Source organism: Poromitra crassiceps (genome assembly GCF_964638095.1).
Source record: "Poromitra crassiceps genome assembly, chromosome: 9".
Taxonomy (NCBI): Eukaryota; Metazoa; Chordata; class Actinopteri; order Beryciformes; family Melamphaidae; genus Poromitra; species Poromitra crassiceps.
In genome coordinates this window covers 13,424,263-13,445,705 of record NC_139630.1, presented here as the reverse complement: position 1 = coordinate 13,445,705, position 21,443 = coordinate 13,424,263, and the positions used below count along the sequence as shown (strand labels likewise).

Here is a 21,443-nt window from a genome sequence, read left to right as displayed (position 1 = left end):
TAACATTAGAGTACAAGCAGGACTCTTATTTTGAAATCCTTGCTCATAAAGCAATACTGTTCCACTGCTATAAGACTTATTGCATGAACACCTTATGAAATCTGACATAATTGAATGAGTGCGGATTAGTGATATGTAGTTATTGCTATTAATGTGTTATAAAACATATTTAAAACGCTAAAATGAGAAAATGTCTGCAAAGGGAAATGACAAAAGATTAGGAACAATGCTTTTATTTCAAATTTAGAACAGGACAAAAGCCAGCAGAAGCCTTAATAAACAAACAACCAACAACCTGCCCTTCCTCAGGGGGGCAGCATTCCTTAAGCTAGGAATAGGCTCTGGGGTCGCTGTAGCTTTGTTTTGTTTTATAAGTTTTAGAATGTTTTCTTATTATTTTTAATCTTTTATTCTAACCTCTTGTGAACTTTATTGTCCCTCAAGGTTCCCATTGAGGGACAATAAAGTTCACAAGATTTGTCTTTAGGCACGTTTACAACTGTGATAAAAAAACATGACATACAGTGCGTTTTACAAATTAAGACAGTTGACCGAACAAGACAAGATGGGGACAGAGACATTCACAACCTGAGCATCAGGATTCAGCTCGTTGCATGTTACACCTTCCCGCTTAATTCATGTCCTAGTATAGAGAAGCAAAGTGACCGCCTGTTTTACTTGTTCAAACCAAACGGTTTAGCTATATTTAGAAACGGGAGAGACCACATAACATTTCAATTGGACCAAAACGTAAAAGAATTGCAGATTTAAAGAAAATATTCTTTCGATGTAGTTTTTTTAGAGTTTTGGTCGGAGTGAAATGTTCTATGGTCTCTCCCAATTCTAAATATAGCTGAACCCATTGCGGGACAATAACGTTCAAACTCAACTCAACTCAACAAGATGAAGAAGAAACAATAACAAAGTAATAGTAGGAACATAACGATCACCCCAAAAGGAGTAGCTTGAGGACCATCTCAGACAAGCAGAACTTTGTGGATCCTCTCAACAATGGTGGTGAAGTACTTTCTGGCTGGAGTGACCGCTGAAAAGACTTCCTCAATCTGCTGGATCCTGTAAACACATGAACATTATCTAGCATTAAGTCACATCCAAATTGTGGCAGGTTCTGTTTCGGCACTGGGCCCAAGGAGTCCTGCACCAGGGACCAGGAGTCCTGCACTAAGGAGTCCTGCACCAGGGACCAGGAGTCCTGCACCAAGGAGTCCTGCACCAGGGACCAGGAGTCCTGCACCAGGGACCAGGAGTCCTGCACTAAGGAGTCCTGCACCAGGGACCAGGAGTCCTGCACTAAGGAGTCCTGCACCAGGGACCAGGAGTCCTGCACTAAAGAGTCCTGCACCAGGGACCAGGAGTCCTGCACCAGGGACCAGGAGTCCTGCACCAGGGACCAGGAGTCCTGCACCAGGGACCAGGAGTCCTGCACTAAGGAGTCCTGCACCAGGGACCAGGAGTCCTGCACTAAGGAGTCCTGCACCAGGGACCAGGAGTCCTGCACTAAAGAGTCCTGCACCAGGGACCAGGAGTCCTGCACCAGGGACCAGGAGTCCTGCACTAAGGAGTCCTGCACCAGGGACCAGGAGTCCTGCACTAAAGAGTCCTGCACCAGGGACCAGGAGTCCTGCACCAGGGACCAGGAGTCCTGCACTAAAGAGTCCTGCACCAAGGAAACGAGTGTGCTTGTCCACCAGGCAGTACAGCAGATGTCACACAAGCGAGAGGGGAATTGATAAGTTTTCATTGATACTAATGCCTTCATCGGTTCTGCTTATCGGTTCGATTCTTTATCGATTCTTGATCAAAATCAATTTACTGTGTGGGGGAAAAAATAGGCCTCCACTGGTTTTCAGCATCAACGCAGCTGCTTCATCATTTTCTCTTGAGTCTGAACACAGTGTAGAACAGGGATACTCAACTTGCTTTGCCCGGGGGCCACTTTCGTGAAATGATAAAAGGCCAGGGGCCAGTTAATAAACAATCAATATACATTTTTCTGTTGCGGATTGTAGGTTTTTGGGGTGTCAGCCGGAGTTTAGTCTGACAATGTTGTGCACACCGGATAGTTACTTAGGATAAGTACATACATAAGTGCCTGGGTAGCGAGCAGACGGCGGTGTTTGACAATTTAGCAGCTAAATCATAGATTATTGAAAGATATTCCATATTCCAGACTGAAATGCTATAACAGAAGTGGAGTATTGGCCAGAATGACATGAACATTTGGACACTTATTCAGCGGGTATCTTGCATGTTGCGTTCAGGTGCACTGTAAAAAAAATGTTTTGCAATTCCATCGCGGGCCGCCAGTTGAGTATCACTGGTGTAGAATGTCTGCTTAACAACATGTGATCATGTTAAAATAAATTACAATGCTCCTTTTCTTAAAGGATATATAACATATTTCAACTTTTGACTGGTACTCTAAGGGCTATAATCTATTAACATTGCTGGTATGGCCGATAACCGATATTTACAGATGTCGATATGATCTGACGATGTGTTGTGCTGGTGGCTCCTAGTGGTCATCGCCAGTTCCAACTCCACCAAAGAGAACATCTCCAACCCTACTCAAGAAGACATCTCTCAAGTGTTGTGCTGATTTCATCAGGGATTGTAACATCTAGTCCTACAGTATTAAGCATTCTGTATAAAAACACATTTCTATGATAATTAAAAAATAATAATACTGAAAAACACATGTAAACACTGAATTTGAAAAAAGGTATGCATTTCTTTATTTCCAAAACATTTGGAAAAGCCCATAAATCATAGGTTTATCACATTGTTTCCTCTCAATGGGAAACTTTTGGCTGATACCGATAACCGATATTAACATTGCAACATCGGACCGATGCCGATATGTAAAAAAATGACTAACATCTGCCGATACCGATATGATTGGTGATATATCGTGCATCCCTAATACTTACGTTGTGTTTCCGTTACGATCGTTGAAGTTCTCCACTTGAAGCACACAGCTGGGGTAGGTCCAAGTGAAGGCCACGGAAAACTCAAACGTGCGCAATGCCTTGAGACTGTTGAAGACGATGTGGATTCTACAGGAGGACAAGAGGATATTATATAATGTGGCTGGGTTTTTCCAAACTTGATAATGTCACCTGCTGTGTATGATCACAGCAGCTAAATCTTGTGAGGAACCAGTCTCACTGTGTGTCCACATAGCTGAGGTCCAGGATAGCCAGCTTCATAGTGCCGCACAGCTTCAGCTGGCGCAACTCGTCTCCCAGCTGACGACAGCGACTCACCACCAGGCCCACGTCATGCAGTAGCTGGACACAACAGGAGAGACAACAGCTCAATGCAACGCTTTGGTACATTGTCCCCATGTTTAGGAGAAGTGGCCTCCTGCTGTGAACTTCTATTATTTCCCCCCCGACGTGTGTACCTTTGGAACACATTTCCTCGTTGGATATTTCTCCACCCAAGCGGGTTGTCCCTCGATGTACTGGGACAGCAGTTTGTGGACAAGGTGGCAGTGGGTCGGTGGCTTGTCATCTATTTAAAAACAAAATGCTCTGATAAGGTTATTTTTCACAAACTAAAATAAGATTCTCTGCAGGGTGGGAATTTTGTCATTTTAGGGACAAGGCCATCTGGCCTTCAGCGTTGTAGTTTTTTTTTAGGCCACATGCCAGGGCACAATAAAGGCTTGACATCGTGAAGAGAGATTTTTCTGAAATGTGTGTTAAAATGAGCCACTTACACATCCTTTGCATAGGGCAGCTACATTAAACTGAGGCCACATGGTGCTTTTAAAGCAACTGACAGTAGCAGGCTGCTAGCAGGGCACAGCCAAGGTGGCCTTAGGGATCTCAGGGCATCACGGCCAGAGGGAGGGGCAACGGCAGCCATGGCCTCCATGTAATTCCCACCCTGATTCTCTCCCTTCTCAAGTTTTTATACATTTTCATATTCCCACTAAAGACAGAGGCCTGCTACACCTGGCATGTATCCACACTGTGTTGAGATACGATTTGGCTGCCTTACATTTGCATCCCATATGAAAATGGACCTGGTATAAACAATACCAGATATTAAAATGCACCTGGTATAAACAATATCAGATATTAAAATGCCCCTGGGTATAAACATGATTAACATTAACAGATGTTTTTGTCAGGTTTGGAGGAGAAACAGAGATGAGTCAGATTTTGAACCTACACATCCCAACACACAAAATACACTTGAGCACATGGAAGCCAGAAAAGCCACAAGATGAGAATGTATCTGGCACAATGCCATGGACATAAAATGGTACTTTTGTGTTTTCTTCTTCTCACCATTGAGGTCAAGTCTGAAAGTGATGTCTGATATCTTCTGTTCAGACGCATCAGCAGCATCATTTCCTTAAAAAACAGAGAAAAGTTATTTGGACTTAAAGTCGAACTGAACCTGTTCGTCACGTGCATAATGAGTCCGTTTCAGACTGAAAACATAGTTTGTCTAAGATGACAGGTTGAGAGGCGGGTCATAGTATCATGTCGAGGATTTTATTTGACAATTCTGGGGACTGGATTGGGCTTTGGCCAATCCTGGCGCGTTCCGCCTCCAAATCGAGTGGGATTCAGTGTGTTGTGGCGCTCCCCTCGGGAAGAGCCTTTTGACGGGAGGAGTGGAGCTCAGCGACCCGCCTTCGTGTTGCCGAGCGGAGAGTGCAGCACGTCGGCCTGGAATCTCCGAGGTGCAACCCCTGACAACCAAGCTCTCGGATGCGCGCGCCATTATCGCTGCTATAACGATACGATATCCCTGGAATGTGCATTTTAACGAGCCAGTTACATTTCTTTGCATTCTTAGAGATTATAGTTTTTGTTTTTGTTCATGTTTCTAACAATTGGCCAAGTTAGTAGTTAGTTTATGGGATAGGAATTCTGCCAGATGACAGGCACTAGGCGCCATTTTCAACTTCATTTGGAAGAGAAAATGATCCTGAAATGAAGATTTGATTGACAGCTGCATGTCGTGATATGATTGGTTGAAATGGGGTAGAAATTTGATAGTACTAGGTGACGTCAGCAAACTGTACATTACTGTTATCAATGAAATATTGAAAAATGAACTTTTGATGTGAAAAAGTGTGAAAAACTAAAGAAATTAGATTGTTGTGATTTTGTTTGTATACACTATTAAATAGGTGCACTGCATACCCAGGTATTTGAACTAAAAGAAAAGAAAAGTCATTTTTGGGTTCAGCTCGACTTTAACTTTAACAGCGTATATACAGGAATCCTGAAGTTAAATTCAATACATTTTAAAAACTTTTTCAAGACCTCAACGCCACTTTCGTCACATCAGCGATAGAGGTGTAAATCACAAGTTTCATCACGATACAATATTATATAGATTCTTTGGACGACGATACGATATTTGCTGATATCACAAAATCTGCCACGATACGATATTGATGCAATCCAGAGGTCTGTGATGGATATGAGATGATATCATATGCCCATTTAACACCATCAGCACAATAGCTACAAAATTGTATACCTCTGCAATGGTGATTAAGACTTTTTAATACTTTTTAAGGGCCTTAATTTCCCCTAAAATTATTTATCAACTTTTAATACTTTTCAAGACGCGGATACCCTGTTTAAAATACAATAAAGAAGCACAGTCTCTGGCTGGTACACAAATGTACAAACTGCTGCCTTGACATCACTGATTGAGGTGTGGTCAGAAGCAGTTAATTAAAAGTTTCAGATCATAGAGAGCAATGGCACAACTATTTTCTGTGCCTAGAAAGATACACAACTTATTTGAAAAAAAAGGAGTGTCCATTAATTACAAGATTAATGCTAATCACTACATAGAACGCAGGTTAACAAGTTATTTAGTGTTGACTTGCCGTTTGCTGGAGATGAGATGACAAACTTACCAGCACATTCCTCAAACACCAACTTTAGATGCAAGGACTCATAGAGAAAGGTGAAGACTTCCCAGTTGTCCATCTTCTCCCCAACCTTCCATTCGTTGACACTGAAGTGAAGATAATATAAGATCAGTTAATATACAGTTATAAGATAATGTAGCCAATGTTGATGTGTGCTATATGTTGTGCATGTGTGTGGTATGGATATTGGTGTCAACTTTGCTGTAGTTGATTCACCTGTACACTAGGCATGGGTCGATTTCCGGTTTTACCGGTTCGGTATACGAGCCCAAACCGGTTTGATCACGTGCAAACCGAAAAAACCTTAAAAAAAAAAAAAAAAAAAAAAATTAAGTTTTTTTTTTTTTTCCCCCCAGTCCATTCTGATTGCACTATTGTTCGTATTAGCCTCTTCTCAAGTTGCACTAGTAGGCAAAAGTCTTATTTTGTTTATTATGTTGATGTTTGAAGAAAAGTTAAGCTGAATAGTTATGAGAAATAAAAACAGTGTGTTGTTACAGTTAAAAGGTTCTGCTTATTTGTATTCAGTGTTCGTGCTGGTTGGCAGCATACCAGCTTAGAGGTGCATTATCGCCACCAACTGCAGCCGTTTTGATACGTTTTTTTGGGGAATATCGAACCGGTTTCAAAATGTTCAAACCGACCCATGCCTAGGCCCTATATTGTGTGAATTTGTGAGTTTTGAAGTTTATAAGGCAGCTCAGCTGTAAGCCAATCCATTCTGATTGCACTGCTTGTGTTTTTATTAGCCTTTTCTCAAGTTGCACTATAGGCAGCAGTCTTATTTCATTTATTATTTTGATGTTTAGAAGAAAAGTTGAGCTGAATAGTTATGAGAAATAAATACAGGGTGTGTTTGTTACACAGGTGTCCTGCTTCTTTTTATTCAGTATCATTGCTGGTTGACAATACCAGCTTAGAGGTGTATTATCGCTATCAGGTGGACTGAAGTTGCACTACAGACAGTTATGGGCCACACTCGGGAGCCCTGCTTTAAAAAAAAAAAAAAAAAAAAAAAAAAAAATTTAATTACAAAAAAAATCGGTATACCGGTTCGATCCGGTTTAGACGGCAATATCGAACCGGTTTTAAAATTTTCAAACCGACCCAGCCCTACTGTACACTAGAGGGCATGGGCACCTAGGTAATCACCCTCACATTACTCTACATAGGTGGGTCACAGGTGCACGGCATCAGGGAATCAGCAACTGGGAAGCCACAAAGTTTTTCAACCGTGTGTGGTCAGCTGTGGTTGAGGTCTTGTTATGCAATATAGTCTTGTTTGTTTGTTTAGTAAGTAAATGTTATGAGCTCGTTTTTATACCATTACTCAGTGCACCCGGCCTTTTGTAGGCGTATTTTTAAAGCCCCATTCAGTAAGTTTTTTACTGCGCCCTCTGCGTGCATTAGTATCGATAACGATATCGCCGTTCAAAGTCAACAAAACACAGCGCCAGAAAGCTCTATGTACATGTTGTGACATCGGGTACTCACCACGTGATGAAATAATAATGCATAGTCCCGTGAAACATCATTTTCGTAGCAAATCCGAATCGAGTTACTTCCTTGTATTCATTCAGACAGCGCTTCCGCTGTACAGCGCATGCGCACGTCCTGTTCTTTTTTCTTTTTTCTTGCTACGGGACGTGGCAGACAACTTGCTTAGTCCCAGGGCTGGCCAATGGAGGGCGGTGTGGGATAAATAAAGACGAGGGTCTCCCTATTACAAGCCAATCTACCATGTCCTGTGACTAAAAAGCTCTTATATTACTGTCAAAAATGTCAAAAATCTTACTGATTGGGGCTTTAAATATTTGCAATAATAAAAAGATCAGTTAATATGCGGTTATAAGATAATATAAGATCAGTTAATATGCGGTTATAAGATAATATAAGATCAGTTAATATGCGGTTATAAGATAATATAAGATCAGTTAATATGCGGTTATAAGATAATATAAGATCAGTTAATATGCGGTTATAGCGCTGTGAGATTTGAAAATCCATTAAATCAAAGAACTGACTAATGCAGCATGTCGATGTGGCTCTCAAGATCCTGAATTTCAGTTCTGAGCTTTTTCGATTTGTCCAAATTGTCCTCCTTCTGCGTCTTCAGTTCAGACACCTGTCTGTGGAAAGAATGACAAGAAACTTTACATATAATGACTTTGTTCATGTACATTTCTGTTCAACTTTACATGAAAGGATGTCTGAAGTTAGGACCAATGATATTATCAACTTACCTTTCAGTATCAGCCAACACCTGAGTGACCTTCTCCAAGCCTGTTGAAAAACAACTCATTAATTTATGGAATTTAGGAAGTATTTAAAGCAAAGACATCAAATGGTATCAAAATGTACCTAGCTGTGTGGATTTCAAAGTTAGTGGATTGTCGTCTAAACCTGTGCCTTCAACTGGAGCGAGTTCTAGGGGGGGAAAGAACCAGGGTGTTAATCGTACATTTAAAGACCCCCTGAAGAAGAACCAGGGTGTTACTCGTACATTTAAAGACACCCTGAAGAAGAGCCAGGGTGTTACTCGTACATTTAAAGACACCCTGAAGAAGAGCCAGGGTGTTACTCGTACATTTAAAGACACCCTGAAGAAGAGCCAGGGTGTTACTCGTACATTAAAAAAAAACCTGAAGAAGAACCAGGGTGTTACTCGTACATTTAAAGACACCCTGAAGAAGAGCCAGGGTGTTACTCGTACATTTAAAGACACCCTGAAGAAGAGCCAGGGTGTTACTCGTACATTTAAAGACACCCTGAAGAAGAGCCAGGGTGTTACTCGTACATTTAAAAAAAACCTGAAGAAGAACCAGGGTGTTACTCGTACATTTAAAGACCCCCTGAAGAAGAACCAGGGTGTTACTCGTAAAAATGTGTTCTTGTTCCTTCAGTTGGATGTTTGAGCTTCACTGTGTGCAGAATGATGTCTGTGCAGAGTTTGAAACTTGAAGGCTGTTTTCACAAGTCTGCTGAAAGTGGAAAGTTTCTCTGAGCTCACTGAAAAGGCCATTGTCAACTAGCATCATTCATGACCAGTGTTGGGCAAGTTACTTTCAAAATGTAATATACTACACATTACTAGTTACTATCATTTGAAAGTAATAAGTTACTTTACAATATTACTGTCTGTGTAGAGTAACTCGTTACTTATTACACTACTTTTGCATTGCTTTTACCAAAACGGCAGCAGCAAATGACATTGCCGCCCCGGAACAATCGTGAAAAATAATTTAAACCGCCTTGAAGTCAGTGTAAACCGTCCAAAATTCTAAATGTTATTTTCCTTTGTTATTGTCATCTATAGTGGTTATTTGCATAAAACACACAATTTGATTAGGAAATGATTGTATCTTTATTTAAATATGTGCTTTGATAAAAATAAAAATAAACTGGTATAATATTACTGAAATCCTATAAGTAATAAGTTATATTACTGAGTTACTGCTAAAAGTAATATATTACATGTAATATGTTACTTTTGTAATGAGTTACCGCCAACACTGTTCATGACATCACAAATAGTGGAGTCAATCCCTGTTCAGTATTCAGCAGTTAAAGCCCTTGGGCCATATATCTTACGCCAAAGTGCAAGTCTGCTAGTTTCTAGCACTCAAAATCTCCTTTTTTGTCTTTAACCCATTGATACCTGATGCAGCATTTGCGTGTATATCCCTCATTTGTGTGTGTATCCCTTTAAGACCGAGAACCGCGTCACGCGGTTCTCGGTCTTAAAGGGATACACACACAAATGCTGCATCAGGTATCAAAGGGTTAATGAGCACTGGTCAGTCAGGACATCAAAGGACGTGTTTCAGCGACTCAGTGGTGATTAAAAGTACTAGAAAGCAGCAAAGACTTTCCCTTGCACTTGGGCGTGAGATATGGCCCCTTGTTTGTATGCTGTGATTGGCTAGTTATGTTCTAGATCAGTGGTTCTCAACCTTTATACCAAGTACCACCTCAGAAATGACCACCATATTAACACATTGAGTACCACAGCGCTTCAGTAAAATTGTCTGGAGCCTGTGCCAGATTCACTTCCATTCAGTTGAAAACAGCTATAGAATTTTTTCTATTATGGCTATATTGAGAGGGCTGGACTCTAATGAAACATTGAACACTCCTGCTTCTTCCAAAGAAGAAATTTTGTTTCTAGACAGTTCCATTATGAAATGACAGCCTCTGTAAGAAGTGCACTTTCAAGGGTTTTCTGCCGTTTTTTTTTACTTTTCAAGATATAGTGACTTTTATGAATACTTTTTGCACTCTAATTTCGAGCACATTCACTGACTCTGGCTGGTGTTTTCTGATGTAGTGGCGTGGTGTGGTTTCTGTGCAGGCTGCTCCCCCCACCCCCCTCCCCCCTCCACCCCCGAGCTGCGGGCTCCTCCCCACACGCACAGAGTCATTTTGCCCCGGACAGATCCCAGCGCGCAACAAGGAAGTGCCAAACGCGACTGAACGAAAAGGGCTTGGCCGTTCGGCTTCGGGTGCTGGCTTTCTGGCAGGGAATCATGTGGAGAAACAGATAGATAGAAGATAGATATAAGCAGAAGAGCTCAGTTGTGGGCACGGATGCAGCCGAGCCAACTGTCCGCTCCGCTGCAGACAGAGCAATCAATACGGCTCTGGCTGAAGCATGCATCGGTTTCCACTTTGATCACGTCTTTCCCTGCTGTCTCCTGTACAAAGTAAAGGATCTGAGGTGGGTGGCGCAGCTCCCGTGACGATGTTTAAGGTGGCGCCGTGTGATCCCTTGAAGGGATTCATGCTCACTGGCTAGGTACGACCTTAAACAGCAGAATTATGGAATAATATGAATTATGATTTTAGGACGTCCACAGACGTCCTTGGCACTCCTCGTTACATTTTTTTAGGACGTCCAGAGACATCCTTGGCACTCAATGTGTTAAAGTATGAGAGGGAGTCCCGCGTACCACCAGTGGTACCCGTACCGAACTTGAGAACCACTGTAAATCTAGATAACCCTGATTGGTTGCTTTGGATTTTGTAATGAGGCAGAAGGAGGTGAAGTCATTTTATTGATTAGATAATTTATCCTTTTTTGGTGGGAAAAAGCCATATTTGATATACATGTTAAAACCTGACTTTAGGAGGTCTTTAAACAAATGGCACACAATAGCTGGTATCATAAGCAGGGGGGCCTCGTCACATACCGGCTTCCAATTCACCAATACAGTCATCCAGGCTTTTCAAAATCTCATCAGCCACTTGAATCTTTCCTCTCAACTTGAGATTCTCCTCCTGAGAAGATGGAAAATGTCACAATTATATTATAAGTCTTAAATAAGGTCTCCAACATAGTAATTCATTATGTCGGGGCTCTTACCTGATTGGCTATAGTAATTAAATGCGTCAGGGGTCTTACCCGATTGGCCATAGTAATTCAGTGCGTCAGGGCTCTTACCCAATTGGCCTGCACAAGACTTGTGTACAGCACCTCCTTCATTTCATCTGACTGGACTTTGCTTGTCTTCTTGAAGAAGTCATAGCTCTCTTTTAACTTTGCACCAACACATTGCAGCTGTGGGTGAGAATACATGCAATGAGAATTAATGGCCAAATCTCATTGATCAAACTATTCCCATTTCTGAAGCACACACACTGTACGTTCTGCTGTGGGTGTGTGGACCCGGACCATTCCATGGAAACGTGCTAAATACCTCTTTCTCTGAAAGGCCTCTCAACTCTTCCCAAAGAGCTGGATTTACACTTTTCAGAGGTTTATCTGCATCTTTCATTCGGACCGTCAACCTGAAGGAAAAGAAAGAGAAACAGACAAAGTAATACCGTCCTCTTTGAGCTTCAGTTTTATTACCTGACCTCCAAAAATGATCTCCATCTAGCCAACTTTGAGGTCTCAACATGAATGGTCAACAGAATAATGCTAAAATAATGAGCAACTCTATTGCAAGGATGTCAATGACGTCTAGCTATCCGACGCCAAGATAAAGATTCCCCAGTTGCACTACATTTTAACACTAAGAAGCACGACGTGGCCTCCCTCCGTTTCTGTGGCATAGAGAAGGTTCTAATGCCACCTAGGGGTGGAGACCATGACTTGATTTTGAAGAGAAGGGAAGCGTACTGGATTTTTACACTTCAGACGCTGTCTCCTAAGGGATTAAATGATGAACTTTTATTGAATGTAATGCTATAATATGGCTTCTGTGTATATTGAAATGCTTATGTTAAAAATTAGTCCATCCGTCCAGATTGGTACTGACGGGTCAAATAAAACAGAAAGCATATAGCCTATTTAGGCCATGCAGCCTGTAAGTATGTTACTTTTTCTTATATTGTCTCGATTTTTCTTATATTTACATTTTTATTTATAATACCTATTATGGTTGATGTACTTGTGATGTATTGGGCACTGTCTATGTTTTAATTCTAGTGCACATATATTCAAATTTTCCCCTGATTGAGCACTCAATGTAACCACTTCAAGGTGCTCAACCAGGTAAGGTCCTTCGTTGTGATTGGATGATTGGTTCATGGGGGCATCCCCTATATGTATATATAGATGGAGTCAAGGCGATGTCGCCCATAATACTGATGAAGGTCCTAGTGACCGAAACGTTTATTCAATAAATTTCTCCTAAAAAGGTGAGACAGTGTGCAGGAGCTTTTTTCTTTATAATGACGTCTAGCAAGAAATGTATTTTAAAAGCAAAAATGTACATACCTCTCCACCTTCTGTGTGAGGTTCTGGAGGTCTGCCTCATACACCCGCTTTTTAGGATGGTTGATATGTATGTCTCTCAGCAAATCCTTTGGTCCGCAATCCAAAGTTGATGCAAGCTATAAAAATGAGAAATAAAATAAATAAATCACATGATGTACCATTTTGTTTTTGCATGGTATTTTTTTGTTTTTTATTAATATGTGTAAATAAAGATGAACATACTTTGCAAGGTAGGGCACTCTGCCGACCAACTTTGGTGAAAAAATCCAACTGGAAGACTTTATAGAACTCCGACACTGTAATGTTGTCATGGAGTTTCTGTAATCAAAGCATAAAAGGCAATGAAATAACTGCTATGAACATAATGAATCTTAGAGAACAGTCAAAGATATAGGCTACCTTCTGTATATTATTGCTGTAGTCGCTTCTGCCTGTGTCGCTACTGTTGGAGGAATTTATGGCCTGTGAAATGTTGCTTGGAGCTGCAGTAATGTTACTGTCACACTCAACAGCGTGAGATGGTAATCCCTGGCAAGAGAACAGGCAAGAGAGGAAATGAATGAACACATTAACAATCTCTGAAAATAGTTTTAAGAAATTGGAACATCACTATACTCGAATTTGACCTACCGTTTCAACAACGTTGTCAGTGGATGGTCTCCTTCTCTTTACATCCTCCACATCTTCATCAGGACCTACTGGTAAAGGTCTCTTCTGGTGATGGACAACATTGGCAATGGACTCGAAAAATACCTTGTCCTCCAAAGGTTCGTCAACGTTGAGCTCTTGCGGAGAACTTTCTTTTTCACTATGTCTCGGAGGAGTCTGTTGGTCCAGGGTTTCCGACAAATCATCACTAGATTCAACATCACTGTCAAGAAGAACTTCATCGTTAATCCATTGCTCTCCCACAGAATTCACATGACTTGATTCCACCTTGTTTGGTTCAACAGGTTGACTTCTTCGTGGGAGCTTGGGCATAAAGCTCCCCACTGACAGTCTTGAAGTAAGGCGTTTGAGCTTCAAGTTGAGAGGAGCCGTTATAGAGGGCTGTTCGCCTTGAGTCAAAGTTTCAGTTTGTGCATTATCTTTGTTTGCCAATCCCACTTGAAGATCACGTTTCACAGCAGACAGGGAGGTGTTGTCCACTGCCTTCTCCACTTGAGGCAAAGGTGCCGTGCGGCTGTCCATGCCAATGTCGTCAGTGGGCTCATTAATCCCCTGGCTTAACCGCTTTAGTTTTGCCTGGAAATCAGCCAAACGCCTTCGTCTGGTCTGAGCATCCTTTGAGGAGAACTTCTCAAAGTGGTGAATGGCAGGACTATTATCGGGCGAGCTTTCCAACCTCTGTGATGAAGAACTATTTCCATGGCTTGGTTCGGGGTCTTTTCTGCTCTCAATTTCCTTAAAGTCAAGAGAATCTGGAAGGTTTGTCTGGTTGTTAAGCTGACACTCGGTAACTGGTAAGGACGTCACTACATTCAACCGTTCAATATTCACTGTGTTGACTTTGGTCACGTTCCTTTCGTGGTCTTCTGATGACCCACTCGTAGGCCACACACTTGTCATTTCCATGTCTCCCAGGTGGAAACACTCATCGGGAATGCGATGCAGCCCATCTACAATATGTGCGTCTAGAACATGTTCTTGAGCGTGTAATGTCTCTGGGTGGTCCTCAAAGGGTGCACTTGACTGTGGGAGGTTGCCCAGATGTTCCGTTTTCTTCAAACTATCATCTGCAATGCAGATGGATTTGGGTTGAACCTGACTTGTCATTTCTAACTCAGCGGGATCAGGTGTTTCAGGCAGCTTATCATTGAGGCCTTTGATCCCGATGTCAAAATTCACATCCATGTGTGTACTTTGATCAGAGGAAGGAATCATCTCTCTTGAAACGGCAGTTTTCCAATGTAAAGATGAAACACTTTCCCTTTCTTTGAAGAAGACCTGCTTCCCTGTTCCTGTGATTTCAGAATCAAGAGAGACAACCCGACTTCTTGTCAAATCCATGTCATCCAAGTGACAGGCGAGCTGATCATTTGTGTAAGCGCTTTCCGAGAGATGACCTTCTTCTACAACATTAGTCCTTGTAGCTGTGGGTACCTTGGCCATGGTCTCATCCATATAGAGAACATTCTGGGATGGTTTCACTAAAATGGGTGGAGTGAAAGCTTTGTTAATTTCCATACTGCCGTTGCCCTCTGCAAGACGTTTGCTATTTAAATTCACTTCGACAACTGACCCTCCATTGCCACCGCTTAATGAGGGCATTAGATCAAGATTTTTTCTCTCAATTACCCTCGTTAGGCACCTTGTAAGCTCCATGCCATCAGCTTCGGGTATGTTTGATGTCACCATTCCACAGTCTATACTGGGCAACGGGTTAACCTTGTCTGACTTTCTTGGGCCATTCGACTTTGAAATGTGATCAATACATGCCGTCAAAGCTCTAGTCATGTCCATGCCGCTCTCATTCTCGGAGGGATCGCTGGCTTTAGTGGAGGCGCTCATGAAGGCCAGACTCTTTCGCTTGTTCTGCTTAGGTTTGACTGCATGGAGGCTTTTGGCATCAATGGCAACTGTCCGATTTCTCGTCATTTCCTTCTCAGATTCACAATCAAGGTGCTTGAAATCTAGTCCCTGGCACGCTGTCATATCCATGCTGTTGTCATCTTCTGAACGTTCATTTGAATTCAGCATGCCGACAGGTCCCACAGTGCCAAAGCTTGGTAAGGGCTTTCCAAGATCTAGCTTCTTTGCACCAACAATGGCCTTAGTTTGGCAGCTTGTGAAATCCATGTCATCAGCAGCAACTTGCGCTTTCCACGTCTCCAATTCATTATCAGTTTTGGGTAAGAGGCTTTTCAATGGCTTCTCTGATACATTTGAGCGATCTGACTGTGAAATATGGCCAATAGATGCAGTCAACGCTTGAGTCATGTCCATGGCACAATCGCTCTCTGTGGTATTACTGGCTTTAGTGGAAGCTGCCATGAAGGCCAGACTCATTCGCTTGTTGCTCTGCGTTCTTCTTATTTCCGTATCAGATTCACAACTATGGTACTTTGTAACTTCTTTACGTTCTTGTTTTTTATTCAAATCCAATATACTGACTGGTCTTCCAGTGCCAAGATTCTTCAAGAAACTTGTTATGCCATCACAATCAGCTTCTGTTCCCGATGTCCTCTTTTCATCATCCATTTTTGGGAAAAGGCTAACCAAAGTTTTATCTGACATTCTGGAGCCATCTGACTGTGAAATATCAATGGATACCGGCAAAGATGTAGTCATGCCCATGTCACACTCATTCGCTAAGGTGTTACTGGCTTTATTGGAAGGTGCCAGACTTTTTCGCTTTTGGTTCTGCGTAGGTTTGACTGCATGGAGGCATTTTGCATCGATGGCATCTGTCAGATTTCTTGTTATCTCCATATCATCAGATTCACAATCAATGTGCTTTGTAACTTCTTTACCTTCTTGCTTTTTATTTGAATCCAATATACTGGCGGGTTTTCCAGTGCCAAAACTGCAAGGATTCTTCAAGAAACCCGTCAAGTCCACGTCATCAGAACCAGCTTCTGTTCTCAATGTCCTCTTTTCATCATCCATTTGTGGGAAGAGGCAATCCAAAGGCTTATTATTATTATCTATTCCCCGGCACGCTGTCATATCCATGCCGTTGTCATCTTCTGAACGTTCATTTGAATTCAGCATGCTGACAGGTCCCACAGTGCCAAAGCTTGGTAAGGGCTTTCCAAGATCTAGCTTCTTTGCACCAACAATGGCCCTAGTTTGGCAGCTTGTGAAATCCATGTCATCAGCAGCAACTTGCGCTTTCCACGTCTCCAATTCATTATCAGTTTTGGGTAAGAGGCTTTTCAATGGCTTCTCCGATACATTTGAGCGATCTGACTGTGAAATATGGCCAATAGATGCAGTCAACGCTTGAGTCATGTCCATGGCACAATCGCTCTCTGTGGTATTACTGGCTTTAGTGGAAGCTGTCATGAAGGCCAGACTCATTCGCTTGTTGCTCTGCGTTCTTCTTATTTCCGTATCAGATTCACAACTATGGTACTTTGTAACTTCTTTACGTTCTTGTTTTTTATTCGAATCCAATATACTGACTGGTCTTCCAGTGCCAAGATTCTTCAAGAAACTTGTTATGCCATCACAATCAGCTTCTGTTCCCGATGTCCTCTTTTCATCATCCATTTTTGGGAAAAGGCTAACCAAAGTTTTATCTGACATTCTGGAGCCATCTGACTGTGAAATATCAATGGATACCGGCAAAGCTGTAGTCATGCCCATGTCACACTCATTCGCTAAGGTGTTACTGGCTTTATTGGAAGGTGCCAGACTTTTTCGCTTTTGGTTCTGCGTAGGTTTGACTGCATGGAGGCATTTTGCATCGATGGCATCTGTCAGATTTCTTGTTATCTCCATATCATCAGATTCACAATCAATGTGCTTTGTAACTTCTTTACCTTCTTGCTTTTTATTTGAATCCAATATACTGGCGGGTTTTCCAGTGCCAAAACTGCAAGGATTCTTCAAGAAACCCGTCAAGTCCACGTCATCAGAACCAGCTTCTGTTCTCAATGTCCTCTTTTCATCATCCATTTGTGGGAAGAGGCAATCCAAAGGCTTATTATTATTATCTATTCCCCGGCACGCTGTCAGAGGATTGACTGTGTCAGGGTTTTTAGGATCAATGGCAACTGCCAGGCCTCTTGTTATATCCATGTCATCAGATTCATAATCAATGTGCTTTGTACCTCCTCTCTGATGTCCTCCCATCATACCCATGCTACCGTCATCTTTTGACAATCTGACTGGTCCTCCACTGCCAACGCTCACCGAGGACTTTATAGCGCAGAGATGTTTTGCTTCAATTATCCCAGTTTGACAACTTGTCAAATCGATGTCATCAGAATCTGTTTCAAAGGACTGAGTGGTCTTGTTTGAAGCCGTCATGAAAGACAAACTCTTTTTCTTCTGCAAAGCATTGACAGCATGAAGGCCTTCAGCTTCAATGTCTGGATGAGCCCCGGTGATCTCCGTCCTTACATCATCTTCTGGATAGACTACACTTCTATTAGAGGATTCACTTTTGTTCCTGGTTTTGTTTCGTGGCTTTTCCATCATAGTTGGCACAAAAGCTGGAGCCTCATTCTCCTTGTCCACGGCAGGCCTCTGCGTTTGAAGCTGAGCCAGGAAGTCGTTCATATCGACAGGTGTCTGAGGGGATGGTGTAGCAGGGGGCACCACTTTGGTCACCACAGGAGGGCCACCCCTGGGGCCACTTGGCTTAGAGAGAGTAGGAATGAAAGCTTCAAATTCTGCATCAAAATCCTGTACAGGCGCACCACATGTCTCACCCGTTTTCCTCTCCATGGACGGGGGAAAATCCATGTTTCTGCAAGTAGGTAAAGGGCGACAATTTTGTTCTGGCAGAACTGCATTCCATGCTGAAGCTTCGGCAATGATTAGAGTCCGACATTGGGTGAGGTCCATAGATGATGCATCATCATCTTCTTCGTCATCTCCCATCTCCTGAGGAAGACAAGTCACTCAATGTAAATGCATGCACACTAAAAATCGACTTTCCCATGAGCACATCTCTAATCTCTAATGAGCATTATTAGGGGCAGTGTCCACTGGCAGCGATTGTTTTTCTAGGTCGGAGTACTTTGGAAATCATGTCCAGAGCGCTTCAGTGGATTCATATGCAGTGGTGGTGGAGTAATTTAAGTTAAAATTAATTTTGCAAGTAGCCCTTTACTAGGGTTTCATGGTCATTTGCGTGGATAACGATTAATCAACATGATACATAAACAATAAATCATTGATGTTTCTTGAACATCCCTAGGCCAAATACAGACAGTAGTGTTGTCACAATACCAAATTTATGAGTTTGATACGGATACCTGCCTAAGTATCTCGATACCGATACGATACCACAGCAAAAACCTAAAACATCAGGAAAAGTAGTGGAATATAATCATTGACAGTACATAATATCTGGACCACCTTAGCTATATGATTTTGACACGGCAAAATGAAGCTCACTTCCCGATATTGTTTGATTTCGTTTGATTGGATGAATGGATTTTCCTGTTGCATTGTGGGAAATCTGTTCAAACCTGGAGCCGGGAAAACAGGAAAGGGCGTGAGCGTGGACGGGACTCGGGGGAGGGTTTCCTCCGCCACGGCATCCATCTTGTTCATGTTATTTTCCCTGCTAGCCGTTAGCTTGGCTAACAAATGTTGCTGACGTTAGTTGCTATTGCTAGCCTTGCTCCATTGCTCTCACATTGAATACAATAGCCCGAAGAAAAACCAGAGTATTATTTCCTCCAGACCTCGCGCGGCGTCACCAGCCTGCCGCTTGCATCTTCCACAAAATCGAGGTAATCTTATTTTCTAACGTAACGCTAATTACATAGCATGACATTAACGCTAGCTACGTTAGACTAGAGTAGCATAAGTTAACGTTATACAACGTTAAACAGTATTGCATGCTGCACAGATTCGGACGTAGACAGAAAACAAACGCAGTTCTGTTTACCTAGGTTACCTCTTTGAGATGAGGCAGACTCAAAGCATACTCATGATCTACCAGCTATAGCGTTATATATCTAGCTAACGTTAGATCAACTATCAATCAATGAGAGGGAACAAGGGGGTTAAATTCCTCTGGATAGTTTATCCACCTCTGCATTTACAGTATTTACCAATTGCACGTAGTGTTGGGTAAGCAAACGTTAACGTTATACAGTGATTAACAGTGTCTAGTATTGCATGCTGCACATATTCGGACGTAGACAGAAAACAAACGCAGTTCTGTTTACCTAGGTTACCTCTTTGAGATGAGGCAGACTCAAAGCATACTCATATGATCTACCAGCTATAGCGTTATATATCTAGCTAACGTTAGATCAACTATCAATCAATGAGGGGGAACAAGGGGGTTAAACTCCTCTGGATACTTTATCCACCTCTGCATTTACAGTATTTACCAATCGCACGTAGTGTTGGGTAAGCAAACATTAACGTTATACAGTGATTAACAGTGTCTAATTCGTTTCTTCCAGGGGTAGGCGCCGTCCAGTACCGATGGGACACACAACAGAGGATTAGAATATTGTTATATTTGCTTGTTTTAATGCTTTTGTCAATAAACATTGTCAACAAAGATAGCCTTGTTGTATATTATCATGTATCTGAATGTCGCAAATATGATCGCGCAGAACGATCCATTAGTTGTCTGGTCAGAGGCAGGTTGGATAAAATGATCAGATGTGATATAAAGATTGTTGATGTCGAGTGAACACGAACTACGAACCGAAGATTGGACCATGAGGACATGACGACGGAGAAACAAGCGATCAGCAGTCTGCTTCAATCAACGAATGCTTTATATTTATTGAAATGAAATATGGTGATATCTGGTGGTCTGAAATTACTCTCTCTAGCTAGGCTAACTGGCTCATATTATGTCATATTATTGTAACGTCTGAATCAGCGTTTCATAACTTTATAATAGCCTAACGTTACTGTATAGCCTGGATGACAAATGCTACCCATCCTTCCATTGGTGTATGCTGCCTTTAGCTTGTGGTATTATGGTACAGTAATATTGTCTAGCTACTAGACAGACAAGTTTATCTGAAATCAGGGTGACAAGATCCCTGCTGCTAGCTCGTCTGCCTTTCTGTGTCACAGAGTATCTAGCATGTTTACAGTATCTTAACAGACTGCATTACATGCTACACCATGCAAATATATTTCGATATAATTCAAACAATGGTTCCAATCCTTAACCATACCATGGTGGGCTGGACTGTATGTATTGCTGTGAAAAAGTTAAATTTGATTGTTTCAAGTGTTACACGTTATATTTTTAACTGAGCTTTGCGGAATACCTCAACACAATTGTGTATCAGCTTTAAATGTCCAATATATACAGCATTAAACAAACGACCAGCAGCATTCAAATGTGCAAAAACGTTATATTTATTGAAATGTGGTGATCATGTCACAAGTCACATTACATAACGATATAGCGTTAGGTGTTCTTTTGATCAACAGACCTCGGGGGCTCTATACTGTTGCTACGTTGCTAGCTAGCTAGCCGCAGATCAGCTCTGAAGCCCCAACTTCAGAGCTGCCCGTCCACTAAAACCCGATTTCGATATAGCGTTTTAGGTGTTCTTTTGATCAACATACCTCATAACGGGAATCTATACTATTACGTGTGTCTACTAACATCATTAAAATATCATAAGGGTAACGCTGTTTCTGTTATTTTACTTTTAATCTCTGGCTACGTTGCTAGCTAGCTAGCTAGCCTGCCTTGGCAACTGGTTGGGCTGGCTGGTGTCAAAGAAAATCCCGCCCCCAAAGTTATAATTTTTATCGGCTCTTTTACTCGAAATGGGACCATAATTTAGAAAACGGAGCCCAGGAGAGCATGAAAAAGACTTGAAATTGTTTATTCAGACCATAAGCTCATTCGGAAAATGTTTATTTAAGACACAGAACGAGAGAGAAGTCGGCTCATTTTTACATTGGAGCCAATGTACGTGTCGTCACTTCCGGACCTGACGTGCGCCCCCCTGCGGACTTTTCGAATTAATGGAATTTCACGACTGGCTTCATACATTACCTAATTCTGTTGCCCACTGAATATAATATATAATAATATATTTAATTTTTCAGTTTGATCTCAGTCATTTATTAAATCTAATTGACTACATTTTAAATTTGACTAAATAGAAAAGG

At 41.8% G+C, this 21,443-nt stretch overlaps 1 protein-coding gene across 1 annotated transcript; it reads right to left on the bottom strand.

Moving 5' to 3' along the window:
* Positions 1–244: 244 nt before the first annotated feature.
* On the bottom strand, positions 245–15,397 carry LOC310783018 (outer kinetochore KNL1 complex subunit KNL1-like). The gene is made up of 16 exons (XM_083643794.1): positions 13,287–15,397; positions 13,056–13,184; positions 12,879–12,974; positions 12,657–12,772; positions 11,632–11,722; positions 11,376–11,492; positions 11,125–11,212; positions 8,297–8,362; positions 8,179–8,218; positions 7,960–8,064; positions 5,921–6,021; positions 4,323–4,388; positions 3,428–3,537; positions 3,190–3,311; positions 2,952–3,077; positions 245–1,074 (listed from the first exon to the last, which is right to left on the bottom strand). The coding sequence occupies exons 1-16, from the start codon at positions 15,354–15,356 to the stop codon at positions 978–980; spliced, it is 3,540 nt and encodes a 1,179-aa protein (XP_083499920.1). The 5' UTR covers positions 15,357–15,397; the 3' UTR covers positions 245–977.
* Between the last annotated feature and the right edge of the window lie 6,046 nt (positions 15,398–21,443).

What these genes read in the sequence shown, in the direction of transcription:
- LOC310783018 (XM_083643794.1), bottom strand. Translation starts at nt 15,356, where the DNA reads ATGCTGAATTCAAATGAACGTTCAGAAGATGACAACAGCATGGATATG. An exon ending in GTCTTGTGCAGGCCAATTGG is followed by an intron (nt 11,213 to 11,375) that starts GTAAGAGCCCTG and finishes CCATCTTCTCAG; the next exon opens with GAGGAGAATCTCAAGTTGAG. An exon ending in GGTGTTTGAGGAATGTGCTG is followed by an intron (nt 4,389 to 5,920) that starts GTAAGTTTGTCA and finishes CTGTTTTTTAAG; the next exon opens with GAAATGATGCTGCTGATGCG.